The 13,662-nt window shown below is 36.0% G+C and overlaps 1 protein-coding gene across 2 annotated transcripts; it reads right to left on the bottom strand.

Annotated features, from left to right (window-relative positions):
- Positions 1 to 544: 544 nt before the first annotated feature.
- LOC111793533 (uncharacterized) lies at positions 545 to 13,029 on the bottom strand. Of its 2 annotated transcripts, XM_087123428.1 has the most exons (21): positions 12,559 to 13,029; positions 12,263 to 12,401; positions 11,727 to 12,058; positions 11,384 to 11,465; positions 11,002 to 11,305; positions 9,739 to 9,797; positions 9,107 to 9,196; positions 8,628 to 8,719; positions 8,333 to 8,431; positions 8,168 to 8,245; positions 5,742 to 5,826; positions 5,606 to 5,664; positions 5,228 to 5,297; positions 5,020 to 5,111; positions 4,839 to 4,901; positions 4,631 to 4,697; positions 3,847 to 4,050; positions 2,074 to 2,190; positions 1,208 to 1,360; positions 917 to 1,058; positions 545 to 882 (listed from the first exon to the last, which is right to left on the bottom strand). In XM_087123428.1, exons 1-20 carry the CDS (start codon positions 12,966 to 12,968, stop codon positions 963 to 965), a joined length of 2,691 nt encoding a protein of 896 aa, XP_086979554.1. In that variant the 5' UTR covers positions 12,969 to 13,029; the 3' UTR covers positions 545 to 882; positions 917 to 962. The 2 variants fall into 2 exon arrangements, with proteins under 2 accessions (XP_086979554.1, XP_023531227.2); XM_023675459.2 differs by having other exon boundaries at positions 545 to 1,058.
- Positions 13,030 to 13,662: the final 633 nt, after the last annotated feature.

The following is a 13,662-nucleotide window of genomic DNA, read 5'->3' as shown; positions in this document are numbered from 1 at the left end:
ACATATATATAGTATGCTGTAACATTAAGTTATTAATTTAATTTATATTATCAAATAAAAAGTTCATAATAAGGTTTGAATCTTTTTAAGTCAATTTGAGAATACAAATAGGCGACACAATATTAAAACTTCCAAAGTTCTATTAGAAACTTATTTAATATATATTTGTTAGGTTTAGAATAAATATTTATATGTGATTATTTCTTAAAGAAAATTCAAAAATTTTAGAAAAATTATGTAATAATTATTTTTTTAAAAATGTTGCTTCAATATTGTAGTATAAAGATATATTATCGTCAAGAAGATTTCTAGATTAAAAATTCGAATCTCCTATCCCACGTGCTTTCAAATTAATCTTTTTTTACCATTTCTTTCCAGTTCAATATAGAAAATAGAAAAGTTCAAACCTCCAAACATATGCTTCCACCTACCAATTAAAAAATGAGTAAGTTAACCCATCCACATATATATATATATATATATATATATATATGTGTGTGTGTGTGTGTGTATGTGTGTATATATATATATATATTCATGAAAATATTAATGAAAAATTAGAGTCTATTTTCTAGTAATAGGCTATAAATTATGTAAATTTAAGTATAATACAGAAGCCCTTTCATTAGCTTCAACACTCGCACTGATCATAAGCAGTGAAATCTTCTGTAAGAAAAAGGGAGATTTTGCTTTAAAAATAGAGTCGGCTTAAACTTAGAGGGGATGGGAAAGTGGGAATGGCTCACATCAAATACTTCCACACTTTCCCTCAAAACTGATTTTGTGCAGTGAACTCCAGACTTTGGCACACCAGATATGAATCAAGCTGATGAAAGCCATTACAAGTCCCTTCTGATTGAATGCTTCGAAGAGATTAAGACCTGCCATTACCCGGTGGCTTCTCATACTGTAAAACGATCTGACAATTGAGGTATTGCAAAAAAAAAAAACTTGATAAGAACTCAAGAGAGCGCAGAATGAGATTGCAATCTTGTCTTCACTTCATCTAAGCAAGCTTCAAGATCCAAATATTCTTGGGTGTCTGAGAAGTTAACAGCCTGAAAATGAAACACTGTAAGTTCATCTCTATAGGAGTAGTGGCCAGTTAGCATGATGTGTGTTTTCATGAGAAATGGCACTATGTCAAGTCCTTCCTGCAAACATCAATGAAAAAGGTGATGTATCTTAATAAACTAAATAATCTTGCCTGTTTTACTGTGTTCTTGAGGTGCATCTCGGCTGCATATAGTTCTCGCTGACTATTCGTAGTGGCTGATATATGCATGTAAACCCTGCATAGTTCCAATGACGCTTGTGCAAACTTAATGAACCTATCCTTATCTTTCCAAAGATCAGAACCCTGAAAAGGTCGAGCACGATTAGTTGATTCAAATGATACTTTCTGAACATATGTATTTGGAACCACCTCAACATCACAAGGACTCCTAAAGCCAATATGAAAAGTTAGATGGTTATATGTAAGAAATGTATGCACAAATGAAGGAAGAAAGGAAGTTCAAGCGCTCGCTATTACTAAGATTTCTTCTAAATTGTAGATGAAGTATCGGGTGACATCACACAAAACAGACGAATGTAGAACAAGCGATGTACCTGAGATGCCTCCCAGATTAAAGAAAACAACCTAACTTGCACATATAGATACTTCGGTTCCTAACGATACGTATACATGACAACACAGAACAATGGTCTTTTGACAAAGTGACGACGATGTTAACTCGATAGCTTTCCACAAACCACACTGAATGGTACAAAGTGTGTGGTTAATGCACAAAACAATATCAAGTTGTAGACAAAATGAGCAATACGAAAATTATCTCATTCAAGACAACCAAGGAAAAAGATGGTTACAAGAGGGGGTGTAGAAATTCATTTTGTCCATAAGAAACAATAATTTGGAATAATTTGGAATCAATGCTTACTCCTCATAATTAGAAAAGGAATATGAGATCAATTAATAAATACAGTCGGAAGTTAGTTGACGAGATAAACAGGAGTTGTAAGAATCCATCTCTTTGACATTCGCCATTGTAAATTCCAAGCTTAATCCCATACCTGATATGATCTGACTTGCTTTAGAAGGGCCTCCGAGCACATTGTGTAGTCTCCTTTAATTTTGTGCCACCTTGCATAAATCCCCCATATATCTGCTCCAGTCCCACCTCGAACAATCTTAACAAGAAGAAGGTAGAGACAAATAACAATTACATATTTTAATTGCGTGATCAATCGTAATAACAATGAAATCTCACATCAAAGTTTAACTTGCTTTTTAGTATAATTCATTCCCCTTGATGTTCTTGTTACAAAGCATTTTAATGATTATCCTTTGCCCACTTGTCATAAACAGGGATTGGGGCAAACACCCACCTTGCATTTATTGCAAGAACCACTCGTCACATCAACTTCTTGAAGGATCTTAAGCATTTTAATGATTATCCTTTGCCTACAATTCTTTGAACTAGAGTCATTTCCTGTAACTGTCCAGTAGGTTAGTTTTTGTTCTTTCGTTTCTTGGCTCCTATTGTAAATATGGCATTCCTTTCTGTATCGAGTTTGTTCACTCTTTCATAGAGCAACTAAAGCTAGTAATCTCAACAGGAAACTTGGTATAATGTAGTGCGACCAGTTTCAGACTTGATAGAGCGCATGAGGTGGAATACCTTTCTTTATCCTTCTATTTTGAGCCCCAATTCTAAGGTTTTTTCTTATTATCTCCCAAAGAAATATATAGACCAATCCCTAAACTAAACTTTGTGTGAAAGAACTTCAACTATCAACTGTCAAAAAGTAAGTATAGCGCTGAAATAAGAACTCAGCTGTCTAACACACTTTAGTTTTTTTCATCATAAGAAATGCAGAGATAAACTCAATCAGCAGTCCTACACCTTGAGTGAAAATTGAAATTTCCTCAGCCCCAAACGTCATCCCACCTAATCATAAAAATCATCTCCTTTGTGTGGCAGGTTAAAGTTTCAAAGAAGGTCAAAATTAGTGGGGTATATTTTATATGGGAGAGTCAATTCCACGGATTGTATTTAAACACTCTTCCCTTGTATTGTACCCGTAATGGTACATTACACTCTAGGCGGCTGAAGGATGACCTTGACCATATATGTAGGTTTATCAGTTTGCTCAATCCCTTTGGACTCAGTAGATGAAGTCTTTTGGTTTGTGATTGGCCTCGAGTAGAGATTGATTCTCAATGGAAGAGGTGCTTCTGGGTTCTTCAACCAAAGTTTTATGGCATACCAGTTTCTTAGCTTCTTTGTTGTTTTATAGAGAATTTGACTTGAGAGGAACAACATAAACTTTAGAGAGGTGAAAAGGTCATGTGAGGAGGTCTGGGAAGTTGTTAGATTTAATCTCTTTGTGAACATCGGTTACCCGGCCTATTTGTAATTATGAACTAGGTTTTGTCCTGTCATGTTGGATTTGGATCCTTTTTGTAGTTAGGTCTCAGAATCCATTTTTGTTGGGTTTTCAGCTTGGTTTCTTACCACAAACACATATTCTCACAAATCAAATATTCCATGGGAAATGAAGCAACAATGAACGGACAAAATTTTCATTGTGCCAACGAATGGGGGGTGAGGATTACAAAGAACCCTTCTGACTGCATGTATCAATTCCAGCCACAATTACTTACTTAATTATTCTAATTTTTCCTTACAACTAGATCACCCAGTATCCTAGTCCATCTTTTTTCGTATTCCAATACTTCCACTGACAACATAATGATAGAATGATAATCAATCAAAATAAATAAATATTGAAGTAAAAGTAACTTAGCACTTCAGAATTAAAAAGGCAAGCTTTTTTTTTTACCTGACGAAAAACCTTTCCTATTAACTCCATCATATGATCAGTTTCCCTACTTTTATCAACCGTCACGTCTGCTTCACAATGATAATATTCAGAGTGGCTATTTGAAGCTCTCCGTTCTACCTCCTGCATGATTCTCTCCAACAATTCGACATCAACTCTACTATTCTTCGTAATATCTATCACCTTTTGTACTGCTTCCAGTGCCTTGAAAGAAAGAAAACAAAGAGCTACGAGTAATTAATGCAAATGCTTCACTATAAATGATCAAATTTTAATAAATATGCAACGTAAATTATAAATGTGGAAGTACTGGAATATATGGGTTGATGTTTTTCAATTCTAAGAAATAGAAGAAAACACCATCCTACCAAAACATTGAACCGTAAATAAAGCAGCAAACGCAATATGTACCAGAGAAAAGTGAAGGGTCAGGTATAATCAATCATATTTTGAAATCTTGTGGGGGCTTGTTTTTTGTGGGTACTATTCTTTTTACTTTTCCACTTGCAAAAGTATTTTGATTGATCCTAAGTCCAATTTCAGAATAAGTATAGTATCACATTGGAAAGCCAAAGAACAATAGGCATCCATCATTTTGGGAAGCTAGACCCAAAGGATATCTTTTTCTTTGTAAGAAACCTGAAAGCCCCAAAGGATATCAAACATGTGACACCCAATAATTCAATCTAAAGCCTTCCCCATTATATCCAACCCACCTTGAGAAGCAAGTAGCTTCATATGAATACACCTAAAACAATAGGAACAACGGAGTAGACAAGCATACCTGTCCAATATTGCCCGTGTCCAAAGCAACATGGCTGTAGTTCTCCCATAATTGCCAACTATTTCGTCTGTAATGAAGTTCACATTCGGTCACTTAGAAAAAATCTTAAATAAAGACTTAGAGAGCTATGTGCATTCGAACTTTTATTGATAATCCAGAAACGTTTCAGAAAAAAAAATGTTAATGGATAAAAGCAGAGAGACCGAACTTGAACTTCAAGGCTTCTTTAAAAGCAATGAAGGCCTCTTTACTCCTTTTCTTGATCATATGCCTGCATCATGCGTAAAGTGCACAAGCAACTAAATACAAACAAAATTGTGAATGGGACAAAATATAGAAGATGATTGCAGAGTAAGAATACAGTAGAACGAAAGGTCAGAAAAACGTACAAACAAGCAATATTGTTCCAAGCCTCCCCATTATCAGGATCAAGTTGAACTGCACGAGTAAAACCATCAAGTGCCTTGTCAATATCCCTTGCCTGCATTTTTCCATTAAAAAAGAACTTCAAGAATTTTCCAAGACCATTAAAATCTGAGAAAACAAAATTATGGAAGAACCTAGTTTATATGCTCTGTAATTTGCATGGCAAGCTACCTTTAATGCAGCAGCACCAAGTGCAAACCAACCATCTGGATACATAGAATTCAAGGCCATTGCAGACTCCCTACAAAAGAAATATATATTTGATATAAAGAAAATTAAACACAAAACATAAGAGCATACAATGATTGAGAATATAAGTTCCCAGCTGAGTGGCATAACTGTGACTAAAAGAACTTTAGCAGTTGGAATCAGAATATACATGGGAAAATCGAACCAAAAAAAAGATAGTTTTACATGTAGAAGAACTTCTCAAGGAAAAGTACATGATACTCCAAACAAATTCCATCATTCTGTCAATGACGAATGAACATAAAGAAAATCAATGGACCAGATGTACTAAAAAAACCAATGGTTCACAGTAAGACATACCATAGGATTTTGGAGGTGTCATAGTCCCCTCTGTTGTATGCACTACGAGCAAGAGATCGCTGTAAAGTATAAGAAAATAAACAATCAAAACATGAAGCATACTTGGGAAGTCATTTATATAATGTAACCAAATCACCTTAGCTCGAGCTGATCTATTATTTGAAACTTCCAGAGCTTTCTCATAGTAAGCATCACTATTTGTAACATCACCCAGTGAGCACCTACAATTATAATTTTTTATATGAAAGTGAGTAAGTTAGCTAGAATCATTGTTGAGCACCCTAACCCCACCTCGCCAACCCCAAAAGATGATACACAAATAAGTTACAGTAATTGGTAAAAGAGAGTATAGGATCTCTAGACAGAGAACCAATTGACAACAACAAGCCACAAGGTGAGGATGGACAAAAATTGTTCTTGCTTCGGGAGTGTGATTTAGGGATGTGGTTTAGAGATCTTTAGGAAGAGGTGAACACTTGAGAAGTGGCAAACGAGAAGGACAGGATTTAAGACTTGTACCAAGAAAGAACCCAATTTTGTTTACTCTACTCTTGGCCCGTCTGTAGTGAGTTACTCGAATGAATCTTTTCTCTCTTCTCTAGCAAGGTTAGTGAGGGAAGGGGGCGATTTAGCCTCCTTTCAAGAAGAGGTCAACGGCGGGATTAAGGTGACCAAAATTGTTCAGGTTGAGCAAAAGTAAGTAGCAAGTGCGAGTGCAGATGGAGCTTCATAGCAGTTGCAAGTTTTGAAAATCATGCCTGAGACCGATGCTAATGAGATGTGCTCAAGTGAAATGAATGGAGTTTTCCCTCAATACAAATCTTTTATCTTCCAATTTGAGGCAAAGCGAGAGGGCAATTCTACCTTCCTATCTTTTCCATTTTTCCCAACCTTGTCCCCTACATTCTTTCATTCAATGGCTTCAAGGATGGATTTGTCTATTCCTTTATGTCCGTACTCCCTTTTTGTAGTTTTCCACAGGGCTTATTGAGCACCTTCTAAACCCTCCAAAGGGTTGTGGGCAAGAGAATGTTGCATTTTTTTATACCTTCAAGTGTCAGCTTTAGTGAAGGGAGTCCTCCGACAGACAATCAAGAGTGGTTGGGTAATTTGAGCCTCTTGCTTTAGCCTCGAGAGTGTTCATTTACATTTCACAAGCATTTACATAGAGAATTGTTAGATTAGGTCTTGCATTGAGTGGGATTGCAAATTGTGCCCAAGGGGAGGCTCAATCTATCTCGGTGAATAGGAAAGGGTAGTCTAAAGGCAAAGGGAAAAAGAAGAAACTGGAAAGAGAACTAAAGAAACTTGAGTGTAATTATGAAGGAAAGAAGGTTTTGCGGATAGTAAGGGATGCCAATGGATCTCAATGACAATTTTGTCATGGAATGTTAAGGGGCTTAAAGGTAGTTAAAAAGGAGGTTAGTCAAGGAACGGTTGTTGTGGGAGCACCCAAACACTGCAATTTTGGCGGAGACTAAATGTGAGAGGTATAGTCATCAATTTATTAGAAGTTTTTGGTGAGACCGCCATGTGGAGTGCCTAAGGTTGGAGTTTTTTGGTGTGTCGGGGGGGCATTTTGGTTAAGTGGGATGTGTAGCATTGAAAATCTCTGATGTAGTTTGAGGCCGCCTTTTTACTATTTTGGTAGCTTTAGAGTTCCCTAGCTTGGGAAATGGTTGAGTTAGATCAGTGTATATAGTTCTCCCATGAAAGGAAGGAAGGAATGTCGGCGCTTGGTTGGGGATTTCAACGTGGTTAGGCATCCTTTGGAGATGTCTAGTGGGGTCGTGTTACAAGATCCATGCTTCGATTTAATAGATTCATTGAGGATTGTGATCTCATAGATCCTCCATTGGCAAACGGCAAGTTTACTTGGTCTGGCTTGAAGGATGAATAAGTCAAGTGCAGGATGGAATAGGTTTCTCTCTTCTGAGGCTTGGGACGAGTTATTCCCAAATCCTAAACAGACCTTGGGGTCAAGACTTACTTCCACCAGCTCTGGTAACCTTATGTGGGGTTCAAATCCGTTGACAACATGTGGCAGTCCCACCCTCCTTCAAGATTCCTTATCCTCGTGGTGGGATGTCAAGGTGGATGGAAGGGGGGAGTGCTTTGCTTTATTGGGCAGTTGAGAAGTCTTACAGCTTCCGGAAAGGAATGGAAACTTTCAACTTTAGGGGATCTTAGGAGAAAGAAGTTGACGATTGTTGAAGTTAAGGATCCAATCATCAGAAGAGGGGGTTTTGACCAGGGAAAATAAAGAGGAACGGTTATCTATGAAGGGGGAGTTTGAGACCATTCTTATAAGGGAGGATATGAGCTTGGGACAAAAGGCTAAGGTGAATTGTGTGAAGGATGGTGACAAAAACACCTTCTTTTTTCGGGCTTGTTTTGTATGTCTTTCATTTGTTCAATGAAAATTCAATTTCTTACCCAAAAAAACAACCCGCAAAAGCTATTCTAACAAAAAAAATAAATATAATAAACAACTAGAGAGCGAAGACTAGTGAAATAGAATCAACCAAAAAGCCAAGCTCAGAGAAAGATAAGTAAACTTACCAGAGTTTGGGGTCAGTGGGTGTTTGAGAAAGTCGACTCTTGATAAGATCTACAGCCGCTGCTTTCTTCTCTAATAAGCTGTTAGTTTAATGAATTATCATGAGATTGTAACTGGGAAAAGAAGAGTAGACACGAGATAGACTATTGAAAATATAATCACCAGACCGGTAACAGAAGATTAGGTTATCCCACAACTCCAACTCCTCAAAAATTTTGACTGCCTCCCCAATCAAACCGCAGCTCACTAAAAGTTCTCCATATTCTCTGAAATTCAAGTCAAGGACCATGAACTAAAGAAGATGTAACAAGTTTGGCATAAACTGGGTACAGAACTTTTTTAAAACCCCACACTTCTTTGGCAATCATGACAAAGAATAGAGTGTGTGGCATGGAACTTTTAATTTAAAAACTTCAAACTTCTATGATAATCATGACAAAGAATGGAGGGTAAAAGTCATACTTCCTCAAAGCAGGAAAAGTAGGAACATAAACCCCGCAACAGAAATACATCCTTTGAGCCACTCCTGGATAAGAATCATAAATACCCTGAACCTGGAACAATGAAAATTATTGATGAGAGACACCACGGTAAACATAATGAAGATGATCCATCGGACTTCTGGTGTACAACAGAAAGAACATTTACTTTCCTAGAAGTCCACGCCCGCCTCAAGGCCCAGACTTAGGAGATATAAAAGTACAGCAGAAAGTACATTATCAGACTCAAAAATTAAGAGGTAAAAAGACAAACGTAAATAATGCCCAGCCCATATTCCCACTTCACCGTCAGGGAACCAAACTTACTTAGAATAAGATAGAAACAAAAGTTCAAGACAGACCACCAAAAAAGTCGAGGTTTTAGCAACAGGTGATTAAATGATAAGAGAAAAGGTATCTTCGAGGAGACTGATGAAATTGGAGAAAAGATGCACTTCATACCAATTTTTCCATCATCACCAATGCACGCTCCTTTGTACGACTACGAGTCGATTCCCATCGAACTCGCAAGATGTTGCAGAAAAACCTCACCTGAAAATGATTGAAAATTTACATCAAAATTAAATTAAGTAAATGAAAAGGTCAAGTGCAAAATTAGAATAGATAAATCCATTGAAAAATTCTGAACATTTGAAAGGTCAACATTGAAGAATAACAGAAAACGAATGAAATTTTACAAACTTCATGTGCATAAAAATTGAAAGATTACCAAAGTAAAACCAAACATGAATAATTTAAGGCTAAATATATAATTTAGTCCCTTTAAGAACTAACCTGCCATGGGCTGACCAGAACAACTAATCCTATATTTTCTAGCAATAATGTAACACACAAAAAAAATATATATATATATATATATCCATGTTCAGAAAGGCGTGGCTTCACAATCATTTTTTAACTGACATTTCAATTAAAAATGGAAGATACAAAAAAAGGAGGGGGAAGTGTATCCAAACCCTGTAATTTAGTAAAAAAGAAGATGCCACAAAAAGCTCTCTAATGTATCAAGATTGAAATTCACAGACATCTTCCATGACAAATGTAGTTAGGTCATGAAATGAGTTTGCTCTTACCATAAAGAATGATGAATGCTGACTATCGATAGCTTCTATATATGGAGCCATATCCCACCCTGTAGAAAATAAAATTTTCTCATAATATCACAAAAAGAAGAGTTAAAAAACAAGTACTGTCTTTAAGTCGAGATAGCAAGCAACTAGAATGTGGGAAGTGAAATCGGAGTCACTAATTACATAGTTACGACCCGTCACTCATTTATATGATCCCAATCTAATTCAAACTTGAATCGCTTCTCTTAGAATTAAGACAATGTGGCTCAAATAAAAAAGTTCGTTTTTATAGTTCTTATTTAACATTTTTCAAATAAAAAAACAAAGTTATATTTTATATATGTTCTAGTTGTTTGGGAATAACTCCAATTCAAAATCTTTTGAGCTAAAATATTTCTTTTATTCCACTTCAAAAAAAAAAAAAAAATCTTTAATAAATACGTGATAGAAAATAATGATCAAAAAAACATTTTCAGATTATTTAGATGATTGATTAGTAATTAACAAAAGTTCACCGCTTAATCATTAGCATGCTACATTACACTCATACAAGCAGCAAGCAAAACACAGATGATAAAGGAATATTTGAATTACACTGTACAATTATAGCACTTATTAGTTTCAATTCACAATCATGGCTTAAATTAAAAATCCAAAGTTGAACTAGTTAAATCCCTTCCAGCAATACAATAATTGTAGGGAATTAAGCAGTCATGTGCAGTGTACGGTAGTGAAGTTCAGGCAAAACCTTATCCCTAAAAGCTTCCATCATAATAGTGATAAAGAGAGTTCATTATCTATTCAAAAGTTCATGTCGATTTCCCCCCCCCCCCCCCCCCCCCCCTCATTCATCGTAATTAAGGCTGTAGTGCACTTGATCCATGGGGGTGCAGTTAAAGTCACAACACTTTACTGATGGATATGGGGGAGTACTTAGATCTAAGACATAAATAAATATCAATAACCAACGTTGTCATTGACAACATCAGGTCAAGTGAACTCACAAGCTTCGCTCATTACATAAGCCCCACAAGTTAGGCTGTTTAAAAGAATGCATATTAAGAAGGCTACAGGGCTACTTGTATTTTCTACTCGTATGTTTTTCTCTTATATATAAATAAATAAAATCTAAAAGAACAGAGATTTGTTAAAGCTTCTTAAAACATTTTTCATGGGAGCCAAACTGTTCCTTAAGTCTCTTATTCACTGATATTGCAACCAAGAAAGAAACAGAAAGCACACAAAATTCATATAAAACACACTCACTCTGCATCTCATCAGATCGAGAACTCTTCTCAATTAGAAGGCATTTTGCCAAAATGGTTGCCTGCTGGATTGTCTTGAGGTCAGAAACTGTGGAACCACCACTCTGTATTGCATCTGTTTCAGTTCCAGACATGTTACCATTATTTACCAACTTTGGCGCCATCAAAATGTCAGAGGTCTCAGAAGCTTTGGTTTCGAAAGGCAAATTATCCTTATCCATGGAAGGACAATGTGTCTGGTTCTTAAGGTCACTGTCTAATGAGTCTGTATTTGCAACAAGAACCAATTGTGCCTTTGGCTCCACCTACAATAAAAGATATATCTAAGCTGAAACTGACCAAAATTTCAAGAAACCACTAAATTGCACTTTATAACCTCTCACCTGATATGAAGTACGAAAACCAAGAACACCCGTAACAGAAAGCTGAAGACCAGATTCCGCTTCAGCTGACTCAAAATGCTGCCTGCCAAATAGCTATCTCAGCAAAAATTAAATTGAGCAAAAGAAAATGGCAGGTTGTGACAAAAACATGAAATTTCCGTAAGTGGTTAGATTACCCTTAAAAAAAAGTAATGATTCATACATGGAACAATAATGCGAGTATGAAAAAAAATCAAGATGAGAATACATGGGAATTAATACACGTAGTTCATCAAGGCTAGATAGTGCATTAGTCATTAATGAATAAAATTAAGACAGTTTCTCAGGATATTTTAATTCTTACCCGCATGAATCAACTCTTCCATAATAATACTCCATTATCCCAGCCTCCAAATGAACCATGGAAACAATTGTTGAAGCCTCTCCTTCTCGTAAATTAGTACCCCAATAGCTCTTTACGTTTTCCAAAATGCCAAAATGAAGTAAGGATTCACCCATAAGAACATGCAAATGTTCAAACAAAGAAGAAGACCGCTCATCTAAAATTCTCTGTTGAAGAAACACAACCCTGGCAAGCCACCAAGAAATGCTTTTCATCCCACATATTGAACTTGCATTTTCCTTAAATAGCACATCTTTTATCCTTGTGAGCAGCATCTTTGCAAACACTATATACTACAAGACACGAAGAAACGCTATCTAAAAACAACAGCAAGCGAAATACTGCAAGCAGATTATGACTGGAAAGTTTAATATGAAATTAACAAACACACACATACGCATGAACATGAATACGTGCATTGCGCGCGCGTGCATGCTTATGTGTATATTGAATGCACGTCAATCCAATATGACATTTCAGAAGTCATCCGGCCCTACCTGAATATTGGTGAATTTACCAAATAAATCGGAGCCGGTGGACATGAGCTGATGCCTCGCCCAATTATCCCACTCCGCAAAATCTTCAGTTTTCGGCTCTATGACTGCCATGGGAGATCTAGCCAGTCCCTCTAATGGTCTACAAAATTGCATACATAAAATAAAAGCATCAATTAGGAAACAGAGATAAAGATAAATGAATTCCCATCATTTTAAATCTCCATGAAGAATAACCGAAGCCTCCGCTTAAGAAAACATAACAACTTTAAACGCGGGAAATCGTTATTTTGGCTCACCCAGTCACGTTACACTGAGTAAACGCGAGAAACGATGAAATTGCAATACAAATCACGATCATCAGTCTATATAATTTATCCTCCTCATTTTCAGATTCACTGAAAATGAAATTCTCAGCGCGCTCAAGCAACTCAGTGTACACCCGCTCAGCGCACTCGGTCGAGTCAGTGAATGGAAACTGTGACTGATTGACAAGTCCAAGAACGAGCCGAGCAGCGTCGGAAGCAAGGGTTTTCCCATAGTCGCCGGCTACAATAGAACTCACGAAGGCGTCAAGAGGTTCGTGGAGATGATTGCGTGAAGTTTGGTTTTGAGAAGCTACCGGACAGTCCAACGGAGGAGAAGAAAATGTACAGCGGAGGAGACGAAGCTCGAAAGCTCGGAGAATCTCCGGCGCCGATTCCGACATTTCGTCAGGGTCTGCGGATGTCCGGTGTGGAAGATCGATATGGTTTAAACGGTGGCGCCACCGCGCGTAAGAACGGAAAGGGTTTATGGTTTAGGGAATGAACTGGAATTTACCTGTCAAACCCTAGACACATTTTTTCTTTTATTTTATCGAACGGTAAAAAAATTAAAATAACGCTGAAAATACTCCAACACACGTGCGGGAAACGTGTGGATGACAGCTTTCGTGTAAGCACTACTTTTTTTTTTCCAGATTATTGTATATTTAAAAATATAAAATTAATATAAATACTTTTTAACATATAAATAAACACGTCTTAATTATATACTAATTACAAAGTAATTAAAATTAGTAGTTGCTAGTCCCCTTATATAGAATGTTCATTATTCAAGTTTTAAAAAATTTAAAGATGTTTTTGAAATTTCTTTTTAAAAAATATTAATAATTTGTTTGAAAACTAAGCATATTTTTTAAATTTTTTTAAAATTAAAAAGTATTTTTAAGACGTTTTTAAAGTTCAAAGATATTATTGAAATTTTTAAAAGATTACAGACGTTAGTGAATTTTTTTTAAAAAATTGGTATTTTTTAGATAAATTAAAAATTAAAATTATTTTTAAGATTTAAGAAAATTAAATAAATATATTATTAATTTTTTTTCAAAATTTTCATATTTTTAAAATTGGAAGATATTT

This window comes from Cucurbita pepo, chromosome 4, assembly GCF_057944985.1.
Source record: "Cucurbita pepo subsp. pepo isolate OVF chromosome 4, ASM5794498v1, whole genome shotgun sequence".
NCBI classification, from domain to species: Eukaryota; Viridiplantae; Streptophyta; class Magnoliopsida; order Cucurbitales; family Cucurbitaceae; genus Cucurbita; species Cucurbita pepo.
The sequence above is the reverse complement of the archived record's forward strand: the minus strand, read 5'-3'. Positions and strand labels throughout refer to the sequence as shown.